The sequence below is a fragment of the Cicer arietinum genome, chromosome 7 (assembly GCF_000331145.2).
Source record: "Cicer arietinum cultivar CDC Frontier isolate Library 1 chromosome 7, Cicar.CDCFrontier_v2.0, whole genome shotgun sequence".
NCBI lineage: Eukaryota > Viridiplantae > Streptophyta > Magnoliopsida > Fabales > Fabaceae > Cicer > Cicer arietinum.
In genome coordinates, this window is record NC_021166.2 from 46,185,113 (window position 1) to 46,199,982 (window position 14,870).

Below are 14,870 nucleotides of genomic sequence, written 5' to 3' on the forward strand. Positions count from 1 at the left end.
GTAGAACAAAAAAAGAAAGTTTTTATTAGCGTGCTTGACAAGAGTGTAATCTTGCTCCTACGTATCTCCCGGTGCGATGGAGAAATCAAAGCTACGTAGTTCTTGGGTAGAAAATGCGGATGTGTTGATTGCTTTTACAAAAATTGTGTTTTGTTGTTGATAAAAAAAAAGTTAATTTTGACGAACAAAACGAAAACTTGCTTGATTTGAATAATTATTTTAAAAAATGAATTTTAAGACGATCGAGTTGTACAACTTGTGTCTCAAAACTCAATGACAAAAAAAAGATGTAACATCTAATTTAACCCTTTTTTGAGGATATTTGATTATTTTTTAAAGTAGAGTTTTAAGACCATCAAGTAGTACAACTTGTGTCTTAACAACTCCAAGATTTAAAAAAAAAAAGATAATTAATTAAATTTAAAAAAAAATAAATTGATTTTAGATCTATTTATTATAAGAATAAGTTTTAGAACTATTAAAATATATAATTTGTATTATGTAACTCCAGAATTAAAAAAATGTTTTTTAGTTAACTTTTTAATAATTTTTAATTATTAATTTATTTGTGAAGATGAGATTTAGAACCACCAAATTGTCACAATTTGTGTTCTAATAACTCAAAGATTAAAAAGATGTCACATCTAGTTAATTTTTAATAAAAAAATTTGTTATAATTTTATTTTTCTTTTTAAAATAAAAATGCTGAATATTAAATAATGTTTAAACGATTCTTCAAAATAAAAATAGTAATAAACACGAAAATAAAAATGTATAGACTTGCAACTTAATCTATTAAATAAAAAATTTATATTCATTATAAATGTAATCCTCTTTTAATATATTTTATAAATAAGTGAAAAATTGTTATAATGTAAAATAAAGGACATTTATTATTAGTTAACTGTGTTCATCATTTTTTATAATAAACATAATTAATTATATTAAACATAACAAATAATAATTTAATGAAATTAATGCCCTACCCATTAATAAAATTAAATCATTGTCTATGTCTAAGCAAACCAGGGAAACGGGTTCCGATCAAAGCAATCCTCTCAAGCCAAATAACCACGTTCATTTCAAACGCAAAACTTTAGCCAAACTAAGCAAAATACTTCACCCCATAATGAATATGAACAAAAATTCATTGGTTTATTTCTATATAACAATATATACAGTTTGAAACAAAAGTAAGAGAAGATACATGCCTTTCCAATCCGGGTGAAGATGGTGTGCGGTCGTCTCTTTGATCGGTGTGGTTAAAATGGGTTTGAATATCCTTTAGCTATCGACATGGGTTTGATGGATCTGGGTTTGCTGAATGGGTTTGATGGATCTGAGTTTGGTGGATCTATGGATCTGAGTTTGTTATGGGTAAGATCTGTTTATGTAATAACAACTCTATCTTCTACCTTTATCTGAATGGAAAGGAAACATGTTTTGTTGCTGTGAATGTGAATCGTGTGTGTTGGTGAGGAAACGTGTTGGGTGATGAGATTGAAAGTTGCAGCAGGTTGAAAGAGCTGCAACTTGTGTGTTGTTGCTGTAACTTACCGTTTCTTTTTGTTTTAGAATTATTTTATTTTATTTTTGTAAAAAAATGATAATTTTAGATTTTTGGTAATAATTATAAAATATTTATTAAATATATTATTATTAAAATAATTGTAAATTATTCGGACAAAAATTAGGTACTAGCTGCCCCTATTTAATTATATTTTACGAGGTAAAAAGATAATTAAATATAAGGACCTAAATTTTTGTCAAAGTGTAAAAGTAATGTCGGTGGTTGGCAAAAATAAATAAATAATAAAAAATGATCGTCTTCGGAATGTTTACCGATGCGTTGATCGACATGAATAAAGTGATGATCGTCTTCGAATTGATTACCCGATGTGTGGATCGACATAATAAAGTGATAATCGTCTTCGGAATGATTACCGATGCGTAGATCGATATAAATAAAGGGATAATCGTCTTCGGATTGATTACCGATGCGTTGATCAACATAAACAATGTGATTGGTAAAATGATCGTCTTCGGGTTGGTTACCGATGCGTTGATCGATTGATATAAATAAAATGATGACTAAACCAAACATGAGTTTAAAATTTAGAATGTAAATAAAATGAGATAAATTTGTTTTATTTTTATTTTTAAAAGGAGGCATGTATGTGGTAATGCAAACGTAAAATGAATAATGTGATACAAAAGTTGTTGAATATAAATAAAATATACACATAAGATATGCATGATAACTCATTATGCATGATATAAGGAGTTGTTGAGTATATGTAAAATATGAGTGAAGATGCATAAATCATGTGTGAGTATTTGAAAAAAATGTATGATACATGCAATGAAAATAAATTCCTTTTTATTTATTTTATTATTTTTTAGTTTCCCCGATCCTTATGTGACTTTATACACTTATAAGATTCAAGGGATCAACAACGATAACAATCGTTCTTTACATGATGACTCTAGTATATCTCGTGTAATCACTTTTTCTTGAGGTCAATCAAATGTGCATTATTTAAAATTCTTACCCTTCATTTTTTTTATACACCCAATATCTCGTGTTCCCGTGTATATATTTTCAAGCGTCAAAATATTTAAGATATATTTTTTTTTATTTTCATATATTTCAAATTCCCATATTTATTATCATAAAATAACATTTTTTTTAAAACGTTAGAACAAAACAACAATGAGACTAAATTTGTTTAGAAAGAGTGTAAGGCACAACATCGAACAATGATATTGGAAAATGTACATTCATTGCAAATGAGACATGGGTTACAATGTGGGGTGTGTGTTTAGCTTTAGTTGGAGAGACAACAAACGCTAGTCATTCTTGTAATTTAGAACTTCTAAGAATAATAACTGCCCCAACTTGAAATGCTTGATTCTTTTGTTATCCCTAACTGCCTAGGTCGCCTTTTCAGGTTTCAACCTAGCGAGCTCATCACCGTTTTTAAGCATAATATTTTTTGACTGCATCTGAGTTTACTGGAAGTGGAAGCTCATCTCCATCCATTTCTGCGAGTATTAGAGCTCCCCCAGAGAAAGCTTTTTTCACAACATATGGTCCTTCGTAGTTCGGAGTCCACTTTCCCCGAGAATCTTTTTTTATGGGCAATATTTTCTTCAACACTAATTCTCCTTCTCGAAACTCTCGAGGACGGACTTTTTTCTCGTAGGCTTTTTTGAGTCTTTTCTGATAAAGCTGACCATGACACAAAGCTATCATTCTTTTTTCTTCTATGAGATTCAATTGGTCATATCGTGATTGAACCCACTCTGCATCTTCTAGTTTTGTTTCCATCAGGACTTTGATTGAGGGAATTTCAACTTCGATGGGAAGTACCGCTTCCATTCCATACACCAATGAGAAATGAGTTGCCCCTGTTGAGGTACGAACAGAGGTTCTATAGCCATGTAATGCAAAGGGAAGCATTTCATGCAAATCCTTATATATCTCCACCATCTTCTGTATAATCTTCTTGATATTCTTATTTGCTGCTTCTACAGCCCCATTCATTTTCAGACGATATGGAGAAGAATTATGGTGCTGAATTTTGAAATTATCACACAACTCTTTCATCATTTTGTTATTTAGATTAGACGCGTTATCAGTGATTATCTTATTTGGCAATCCATATCGACAAATCAATTCTCTTTTGATGAATCTGACAACCACACTTCTTGTCACATTGGCATAAGAAGCGGCTTCAACCCATTTTGTGAAATAATCAATAGCTACTAGGATAAACCGGTGTCCATTTGAAGCCTTAGGCTCGATGAGTCCAATAACATCCATTCCCCACATTGAAAATGGCCATGGTGATGTTAAAACATTCAAAGAAGTGGGTGGTACATGTATTTTATCAGCATAGATTTGACATTTATGACATTTCTTTACGTGACTAAAGCAGTCGGATTCCATGGTCAACCAATAGTAGTCAGCCCTTAAGATTTTTCTTGCCATTGTGTGCCCATTTGCATGAGTTCCGAATGAACCTTCGTGAACCTCTTGGATAATTTTCTCTGCTTCTGCTTTATCCACACATCTGAGGAGAACCATATCATGATTTCTCTTATAAAGCACATCGCCATTTAAGAAGAAATTCATTGACAATCTCCTTAAAATCCTTTTGTCGTTTTCTGAAATACCCAATGGATATTCCTTATTCTTAACATATGATTTGATGTCATAAAACCACGGTTTGCCATCATACTCTTCTTCTATTGATAAGCAATATGCAGGTTTTTCTCTTTGTTGAATCTTTATGACCGGCACGTCTTGATTAGTGGTTATTTTGAACATTGACGACAAAGTGGCCAAGGCGTCAGCTAACTGGTTTTCTTCTCGAGGGATATGGTGAAAAGTAATCTTCTCAAAGTGTTCTGTCAATTCTTTGATATGGGTGTGATACGGAATCAATTTAGAATCTCGCGTTTCCCAATCTCCTTTCGTCTGATGGATGACCAACAATGAGTCTCCATATACCTCAAGAAATTTTACATTTGATTCAATAGCCGCTTTAATGCCCATAACACATGCTTCATATTCAGCAATATTGTTTGTACAATAAAAACACACCTTAGCCGTAAATGGAGTGAACTGGTTTTCTGGAGAAATCAAAATGGCTCCAATTCCATGCCCTAACGCATTAGAAGCACCATCAAACACCAACCTCCACTTTTCTTTATCAGATGATTCAATCTCTTCAACTAAATTCATTATGTCTTCATCGGGGAATTCACACTGCATTGATTGATAATCTTCTACCGGTTGATGGGCTAAGTACTCTGCTAGTGCGCTTCCTTTGATGGATTTTTGTGTAACATATACCAAATCGTATTCTGATAACAACATCTGCCAACGGGCGATCCTTCCAGTAAGAGCAGGTTTCTCAAAGATGTACTTAATTGGGTCCATTTTAGACACCAACCAAGTTGTATGACATAACATGTATTGTCTCAACCGACGAGCAGCCCATGCCAATGCGCAACATGTTCGTTCAAGTAGTGAATATCTTGTTTCACAACTGGTGAACTTTTTGCTCAAATAATAAATAGCATGTTCTTTCCTACCAGATTCATCATGCTGCCCCAGTACGCAGCCCATTGACTCGTCAAGTACTGTTAAGTACATAATAAGTGGTTTCCCATGAACAGGAGGCACTAGGATGGGAGGTTTTGATAAGTACTGCTTAATCTTTTCGAAAGCTTTTTGACAATTCTCATTCCATTCAACCTTTTGGTCTTTGCGCAACAATTTGAAAATCGGCTCGCATGTAGCGGTGAGGTGCGATATAAACCTTGCAATGTAATTCAATCTACCCAAAAAGCCACGAACTTCTTTTTCAGTGCGTGGAGCCGGCATTTCTTGTATTGCTCTTACTTTATCTGGGTCCACCTCTATCCCTTTTTGACTAACGATAAACCCAAGTAATTTGCCTGATCTTACACCAAATGTGCATTTAGCAGGGTTTAAACGAAGTTTGAACTTCCTTAGTCGCTCAAATAACTTTTGAAGGTTAACAACATGGTCTTCTTCAGTTCGAGATTTTGCGATCATATCATCCACGTAAACCTCTATTTCCTTATGCATCATGTCATGAAACAAGGTTACCATTGCTCTTTGATAGGTTGCCCCGGCATTCTTCAATCCAAATGGCATCACTTTATAGCAGAAAGTCCCCCATTGTGTGATGAACGTAGTTTTTTCCATATCTTCGGGAGCCATCTTGATTTGATTGTACCCTGAGAAACCATCCATGAAGGAGAAAAGAGAGTATTGAGCAGTGCTATCCACTAGGACATCAATATGAGGTAGAGGAAAATCATCTTTAGGACTAGCTTTATTTAAATCCCGATAATCAACGCACATTCGAACCTTTCCATCTTTCTTTGGAACTGGTACAATATTAGCCACCCATTGAGGATATTTTGCTACTGCTAAGAAACCAGCATCAAATTGCTTCTTGACCTCTTCTCTAATTTTAAGCGACATATCAGGTCTCATCCTTCTCAACTTCTGTTTAATTGGAGTGTATTCAGGCTTTAGTGGTAGCTTGTGTTCAACTATGTTAGTATCTAACCCGGGCATATCCTGATATGACCATGCAAAGACATCCACATAATCAATTAAAAGTTTAACCAACTTTTCTCGCTCACTTTCTTTCATAGACATACCAACTTTAACTTCTTTTTTATCATGCCCAGTCCCTAAATTGATCGCCTCAACAGGTTCTTGATAGGGTTGGATTATCTTAGCTTCCCGTTCAATTAAGCTTTCTAGTTCTGGGGGAAGCTCACAATCGTCTTCACAATCCTCATCGGCATGATTAATCAGACGTTCAAAGTTACAAGAAATGGTTCTAGCGCTGTTATTTTCAACATATTCATTTTCGACTCTGCATTGTTTAAAAGAAAAAAAGAAAAAAATATATATATGAATAAAGATTGCCAAAAGAAAGAGAAAAGAGAGAGAAAAAAAAAAAACAAAACAAAACCAGTTGGAGAATTCAAAAATGCATTTATTGATAATAAGTACGGAATTGAAATACATATGCCCTAATTAGTTATCCTTATAGCCTTGGGCAGAGCAAAAGGAGTTAAAAATACATAATTACTTTGAACATGAATTAACAAACACGGGAAACTCGATGATCTTCCAATTGTTGAGATTGGTGTTTGGAGGACAAGGGTACACTAGCTTGAGGGTATCATCATCACCATGATCCTCTTCCGCAACAGCCACCTGATCAGCATATATTATTCCGGCGCTTTGAAAATTTTGACGAATGTCACAAATAGGAATCTTCTGTGAATTCGGTATCCAGTTTTCTCGACGAGTCACCTTGTTTTCTCTTTTTTCCTTCGCAGCCTTTTCTTCATCAGCTTGAGTAGGTACATATCCCAACCCGTACCTATTGTTCTTTTCTGGTATTTCTATCAACTTCCCCAAATTGAGAAATACTCCTCCTTCTAACATGGATTTGGTAGACTTCAATGATGTGGTAGATTGTTTTGGTTCTTTTAAACGATATCCTTCACCCATGAAGACAACATTGACAATTTCTAATGCTTGAAAGAAAGTCTCTATGGCTTCCTCCGTGTCTTCAATGTAGCCTGTAGAAGATAAATGACTTACTATCATATCTTCTTCCCCATATATTATTACCAGCTTATTGTTCACTGTAAACTTTAGCTTTTGATGGAGAGTGGATGTCACTGCTCCAGCAGCATGAATCCATGGTCTCCCTAAAAGACAACTGTACGCCGGTTTAATATCCATTACTTGGAAGGTTATCCCAAAGATGTGGGGTCCGATTTGAATTGGCAGGTCAATCTCACCAATCACTTGTCTTCTAGATCCATCAAACGCTTTCACCACCAAAGCACTAGGCTTCAAACAGGCTCCCTCAACAAATAGTTTTGACAGTGTTGATTTAGGCATGACATTTAATGATGAACCATTATCTACTAGCACTCGTGCAAGAATATGATTGTGACACCTCACAGAGATGTGTAGTGCTTTATTATGCTCTGTCCCTTCAGCTGGTAATTCATTATCGCTAAAACTCATGCAACTACTAGCAGTGATGTTACCGACAACTCCATCAAACTGATCGACAGTGATATCATGAGTAACGTGGGCTTCATTTAAAACTTTCATCAATGCTCTTCTATGTGCTTCAGAGTTTAATAATAAGGAAAGAACTAATATCTTGGAAGGGGTTTGATTTAGCTGATCCACCACCTTATATTCACTTTGCTTGATAAACTTCAAAAATTCATTAGCTTCTTCTTCAGACACCGTCTTTATGCTGGTCTCTTGTCCTTTTATGGAATGATACATATCTTCTTTCCCTTTTTCTCCATGAACCTCCTTTTTCCTAAGTTGTTCAGGAGTGTATACTCGACCACTCCGAGTCATTCCACCAATCCCTGAGATGTTAGTGACCTCAGTTCCTTTAGGTTCACAATCATTACTTGGTTGATGATCTGCCAAGTGGGATGTGACTTCATATTTCCATGGTAATGCCTTGGTATTTCCATAAGGAAAAGGGATTGGTGTTTGGACAATTATTGCATTTGGCTTGCTAGGAGTTGACTTAAGATTCTATTTTTTGTAAAGAATTTCCAATGGTTTTGGGAAAGACATATTATTTTCCACACACGACCCCAAGGTGAACACATGACCATCTATTGCATATTGGTCTATCCCATCTTCAATGGCATTCACAGAAGCATTCCCGTGGCCTGGCAAAGGATTGCTCATTATGTTGGGATTGTCCTCCTTGAAGGTAAGCCATTTTTCATTAATCAATTCTTGCACTTTAGATTTTAGGGCTTGACAATCTTCAATGGAATGTCCAACGGCTCCTGCATGATATTCACATTTGGCATTTGGATTATACCATTTCGAAAATGGTGGTTCAAGAAATGGTGGTTCAAGAGGTTTCATTGGTCTTATGACTACCATTGAATTTTGAAGTAAATGGGGCAACAATTGGCTATACGTGACGGGAATTGGATCAAAACGAGTTATCCTTTTTTCTCGATTGACAGGTGGTCTGTAGTGATTTGAGCTTGGGTATTGATTTTGTGGGGAAAATGCGGTAGGTGGTGGTTGATAAAAAGGTGGTCTTGAAGGGTGATATTGAGGGTATGAAGCTTGTGTGGTTGCGGCCACATATGGATAAGGGATGTAAGGAGTTTGTGGTATCGGGGACTGGAAAAAGAATTGATGGGTGGAAAATAAGAGACTCTGGGGTTTACCATTACAGCATTAGCGTCTCCTTCTTTCTTTTTTATGAATGTCGTCTGGGGTCGTTTCACGCTAGTTGCTGCACATACGATCTTGCCGCTCCTCATCCCACTTTCTATCCTTTCTCCTATCATGACAAGGTCAGAAAAGTTTGATGACATACTCGCAATCATCTTGTCATAAAAAGGCGACTGGAGAGTATCCATAAACATACCAACCATTTCTCTTTCAGATAATGGGGGTTCTACTTGTGAGGCCATTTCCCTCCACCGTTGTGCGTATTCTTTGAAAGCTTCGTTGTCATTTTTCAGTGAATTTTGCAATTGCATCCTATCAGGGGCCATGTCAACGTTGTACCTGTATTGCTTCAAAAAGGCATCAGCTAGGTCCTTCCATGAACGAATTTGATTTCGCTCAAGATGCATATACCAACTTAACGATGCCCCACTCAAACTGTCTTGGAAGAAGTGAATGAGAAGTTTATCGTTATGAGCATGAGATGCCATTTTTCTGCAATACATAGTTAGATGATTTTTAGGACATGTGTTGCCCTTGTATTTTTCAAAGTCAGGAACCTTGAATTTGGCAGGGATAGTCACATCAGGAACCAAACACATATCGAAAGCTTCAAGGCCATAAACATTATACCCCTCAATAGCTTTTATTCGCTCTTCCAAGACATGGAATTTTTCCTTTGATTGTGTATCATCCCCAATGTGAGGTTGATGCCAATTTCCATTAGTATCGAAATGGGGTACTTGGGGTGCAATATATGGAATATTTTCTGAGGGTTGAGTGTTTTGGGGGTTTAAGTGGTTTGGGTTGTTTTCCATGGGGTTGACGACTAAGGGTGGAGTATAACCGGGTGGAAGACCGTACATAGGAAATTGTATAGTTGTTGTACGAGGTTGCTGGGTAGTCGGGGTAAAGCCTGGTGGGTGAGAAGGAGTGGTTTGGTGTTCTTCATTTGCAGCCGGAGGATTCTCATCAGTATTCCCCTTCCTTGACAAAGCTTGTATAGCTTCTAAGATTTGATCAACCTTGTCCTTCAATTGGTTGACATCCATTCTCATCACCTCTTGATTTTGCTCAAGTTCTTCCATGATCTTCGAGTTTGCACGAGTCCGATAAGGGTGTCGGGGAAACAACTTTATTGATTTTTTTCTGTGTTTTTTTTTTAAATAAAAAAAAATTATGAGTTAAACATGAATGGAATGAAAATGCAATTATTTTTTTGGATGTTGGGGAATCATAAGTCTTGCACGAATTATTAATGAAAGAAGAATATGAGAATCGATAAACAAAATAGCAAATCCTTCATTGATGAGAAAAAAGTACATTGCATTTAAATTAAAAAGCTACATCGACTATTGTATTTCAATCATCTTTTTCAAGAGGACAACCAATCTTCTCCTCCAATTCTTCTACTAAATGTTTGCAATATTCGACGAACTTGTAGACTTTGATTGGAGTGTTGAGTGGATGCATTATTGCATCAATCTCTCTTAGATATTTTGGAATTTTTATGATTGCCTGATTAGCTACCATTGTCAATTTCGAAAAGAAATCTTTCCAATGCTTGCCTTTATCTTCCAACTGTTTATAAATCTCTTTGTTCTTCAATTGCCCAAGCAGCACCATGAAATGCTCCTCCCAGTATATGGTTTCATCCTTCAAGTCATTATAGATCTTTTCTTGATAATCAATGTAATTCTTTAACTCACTAGAAGCTTCCATTTCTGCTTTTAGTGCATCTTGGTGTTTTGAGAGTAATTCTTCGATTTCTTCCTTCTGTTGCCTCTCATTCCTTACTTGATTCTCATATTTATCTACCATTTCTTTCAGTTGTTTCTTTAAATCTTCAAACTCTTTTTTTATGTTCTTCTCAGAGCTTGCTGATTTTGTCCACAATTGCTTCCACATATAGGCTTCTTCAATAGCTGCATTCCTTTCTTGCCTTCGCACATCTAACTCTTCATTTGCGCCTCTTAAACAATCTTGTATGTCAAGTTTATTTCCTTTTTCAACTTTCAACCTCTTGTTGCTTCTCTCGAATAACTGACTCTTACAAGTGTTTTCTGATCTTAAGTTGTCGTTCTCTTGGGAGACTTTTTCTAACCCCGCTTGTAGCTCTTTTTTCTCTTTTTCAGATTTTAGCAATGATGCTTTGAGTTCTTCTATCTCTTCATTTGCAACAAGGATAGGTTCAGGCATTTCCTGACCATTTGAGGCTGTATTGTGGAAAGGCAGCTTGATTTCTTGGACTCTTTTCTTTACCAATTGTTGATAGGATTCTTTTGTGCTGCAACTTCTACATCCGAGTATTTTTCCTTTTATAATGATCAACTCCCAAGCTCGACTTATCCTTCTCAGCATTGGTGGGTCTACTATACCCGTATTGTGCAAAACAAAAGCCTCCAATGACCTATCATCTGGTTTATCCAACATGGGATAGCCAAGTTGTCTCAGAGCTACCATTGGATTGTAATTAATACATCCTTTCGTTCCCATGAGAGGTACATTTGGAAAATCTCCGCATCGGCATATTACCTCTTCCACCCCTTGTTCTCTATAGTACCATGAAATTGTATCCCCAGTAAGGCTAGCTATACTCTGAGCCCATTCACGATTACTCTTAACCCCAACATGATACCCTTTCTTGAACATGTGAGACACAAACCAAGTATATAACACTGGAACACAACACAAAATTGTTCCCCCTTTCTTCTCATGTCGCATGTGCAGAGAGTAGTATACATCAGCTAGAATCGCGGGAACTGTGTTTTGTTTATGTTTGTTAAAAGCTAAGAATACATTTATGGCAGAAAAATCTACAAAGTTATCAAGGTTTGGGAATATAACAATACCGTAGATAATGAGGGCCAAAACATCTATAAAAGTACTCCATTCTTTTTTATCGGCTAAATCTTGGCACTTTTGCTCTAGATATTTTCTTGAAAATCCATGAATAGCCCCCTTTTCCTCTTTTGTACTTGCCAACTCTCTTATGTCGATCTTCAACACTTCCGCAATTGTGTCCAACTTCGATGGTTGCCCAGTATATCGATAAGGATTTCCTCTTTCTAGGGAGTAATCCAATATTCGTTCAAATTCCTCTAATGTTGGGGCCAACTGAAAATCCTGAAAGGTGAAACATCTTAAAAGAGGATCATAATACTGAGCTAATGCTGTGAGGGCACCTGTTTGCACATTTACTGCCAACAGATTTAGGATCTTCCCATATTTGTGAAAGAAACTATCACGTTGTATAGTTTTCATTTGATTGTTGATGTCTCTTAAACTTTTCAAATCAGGTTGCTTGAACTTTAAAAGTAAGGTTTTCCTTTTTTCCGAACCCATTGTCCACTTAAATAACACGTGCCTAAGATTTGTATGATTCCCCAAAAATCCTGAAAATTTATGCAAAATGCTATTATGTTTTATTTTTTTTTAGAAAAAGAGAAAAAAAATGTCATGAGATATGAATGAAACTAATATATATATAAACTCTTGAATATATGAAATAATTTATTGGTTTTTTACGGATATTCTTACAATGAAAGGGTCTATTGACTTATGTAGTGAAATTCTCACAAGGGAGGCTCTATGGTTCTAAACACGGTTCCTAGAGCCAATAATCCTATTTTGGAATATTGCCAACAACAATAGGTAAACTATTTGGAGTGACAATAACCTCAACAGGATCAAACTCTAGGTGAGATCTTCATGCTAACCAAACAGGATGTACATCCAGAAGGCTACCACTACGCAATCTCGAATCTAAACTTAAGTTTTTGTTCAAACCCGGGTATAAGGTTCCACTCATAAGTGCGTGTCTTAAAAAAGTGTAGGTGTTGAATAAATCCATAATTCAATAAATCCATATAAAATAAATAGATAAATAAATAACATAAAATAAAATAGAAAATAGTCTCCTAGCCTAAAAGAATATTATAATGTCAACTAATATTTATTAAAAAATAAAAAACACAAAGAAAATGAAAATGAAAAACAAGCAAATATAGAAAAAAAAGTTAACAAATTATGCACAATTAATTTTTAGGCTTGACTCTCGAAATGTCCCCAGTGGAGTCGCCAGCTGTCGCGGCCTAAAATTTCGAGTTTTCATTGAATTCAATGTAGTCGCCACCAAAATTTATTTTAAAATAGGGAAAATATTGGAAAACCCTAAAAAATGTAAAAATGGTCTTTGAAACCAGATTTTGAGTTCGGGAGTCGATTATGCGTAGGGAAGGTATTAGCACCCTACGACATCCTCTAAAAAACGGTTACCTATAATTAATTGTGCAAAATTATATCAACTTAAATATATATTTATAAAATATTTTTATAAATGTGATTTTTTGAGATAAAAGTGTGTTAAAAAATTGTAGAACAAAAAAAGAAAGTTTTTATTAGCGTGCTTGACAAGAGTGTAATCTTGCTCCTACGTATCTCCCGGTGCGATGGAGAAATCAAAGCTACGTAGTTCTTGGGTAGAAAATGCGGATGTGTTGATTGCTTTTATAGAAATTGTGTTTTGTTGTTGATAAAAAAAAGTTAATTTTGACGAACAAAACAAAAACTTGTTTGATTTGAATAATTATTTTAAAATATGAATTTTAAGACGATCGAGTTGTACAACTCGTGTCTCAAAACTCAATGACAAAAAAAAGATGTCACATCTAATTTAACCATTTTTTGAGGATATTTGATTATTTTTTAAAGTAGAGTTTTAAGACCATCAAGTAGTACAACTTGTGTCTTAACAACTCCAAGATTTAAAAAAAAAAGATAATTAATTAAATTTAAAAAAAAATAAATTGATTTTAGATCTATTTATTATAAGAATAAGTTTTAGAACTATTAAAATATATAATTTGTATTATGTAACTCCGGGATTAAAAAAATGTTTTTTAGTTAACTTTTTAATAATTTTTAATTATTAATTTATTTGTGAAGATAAGATTTAGAACCACCAAATTGTCACAATTTGTGTTCTAATAACTCAGAGATTAAAAAGATGTCACATCTAGTTAATTTTTAATAAAAAAATTTGTTATAATTTTATTTTTATTTTTATTTTTAAAATAAAAATGCTGAATATTAAACAATGTTTAAACGATTCTTCAAAATAAAAATAGTGATAAACACGAAAATAAAAATAGCAAAAAATAAAAATGTATAGACTTGCAACTTAAACTATTAAATAAAAAATTTATATTCATTATAAATGTAATCCTCTTTTAATATATTTTGTAAATAAGTGAAAAATTGTTATAATGTAAAATAAAGGACATTTATTATTAGTTAATTGTGTTCATAATTTTTTATAATAAACATAATTAATTATATTAAACATAACAAATAATAATTTAATGAAATTAATGCCCTACCCATTAATAAACGGGTTCGATCAAAGCAATCCTCTCAAGCCAAATATCCACATTCATATCAAACGCAAAATTTTAGTCAAACTAAGCAAAATACTTCACCCCATAATGAATATGAACAAAAACTCATTGGTTTATTTCTATATAACAATATATACAGTTTGAAACAAAAGTAAGAGAAGATACATGTCATTCCGATGCGGGTGAAGATGGTGTGCGGTCGTTATCGGTGTGGTTAAAATGGGTTTGAATATCCTTTAGATATGGATATGGGTTTGATGGATCTGTTGCTGAATGGGTTTGATGGATCTGAATTTGGTGGATCTGATTCGATGGATCTGAGTTTGTTATGGGTAAGATCTGTTTATGTAATAACAACTCTATCTTCTACCTTTATCTCTCTCGTTTACGATTTTTTCCAGAAAATCCCTTCCTTCAGTTCTGTTTGCCTCAATTTATAGGGAAACAACTAATGTTTTCATTCATGATACAAATACATGTTCTGTATTTTGCATTGCTACTCAGCCAAGAATTAATTGGATTTTACATCAATTGTTGTAAAATAATGACCTCTATAGTCTAAAATATATGATAGTTTAAAACAAGATTGATAATCACTTTAACAAAAGAACACTTTTATTAAACTCATGATCAATCACGGTCCCAAAGAATTGTTTCTAAGTGAAGGT

General features: G+C 34.3%; 1 protein-coding gene across 1 annotated transcript; it reads right to left on the reverse strand.

Moving 5' to 3' along the window:
• Positions 1 to 2,977: 2,977 nt before the first annotated feature.
• Positions 2,978 to 9,928, reverse strand: LOC105852623 (uncharacterized). Its single transcript, XM_073363614.1, has 4 exons — positions 8,800 to 9,928; positions 8,216 to 8,317; positions 6,650 to 8,140; positions 2,978 to 6,538 (listed from the first exon to the last, which is right to left on the reverse strand). The coding sequence occupies exons 1-4, from the start codon at positions 9,889 to 9,891 to the stop codon at positions 2,981 to 2,983; spliced, it is 6,243 nt and encodes a 2,080-aa protein (XP_073219715.1). The 5' UTR covers positions 9,892 to 9,928; the 3' UTR covers positions 2,978 to 2,980.
• Between the last annotated feature and the right edge of the window lie 4,942 nt (positions 9,929 to 14,870).

What these genes read in the sequence shown, in the direction of transcription:
- LOC105852623 (XM_073363614.1), bottom strand. Translation starts at nt 9,891, where the DNA reads ATGGAAGAACTTGAGCAAAATCAAGAGGTGATGAGAATGGATGTCAAC. An exon ending in GAGACGCTAATGCTGTAATG is followed by an intron (nt 8,318 to 8,799) that starts GTAAACCCCAGA and finishes CTTACCTTCAAG; the next exon opens with GAGGACAATCCCAACATAAT. An exon ending in AATATGCAATAGATGGTCAT is followed by an intron (nt 8,141 to 8,215) that starts GTGTTCACCTTG and finishes TACAAAAAATAG; the next exon opens with AATCTTAAGTCAACTCCTAG.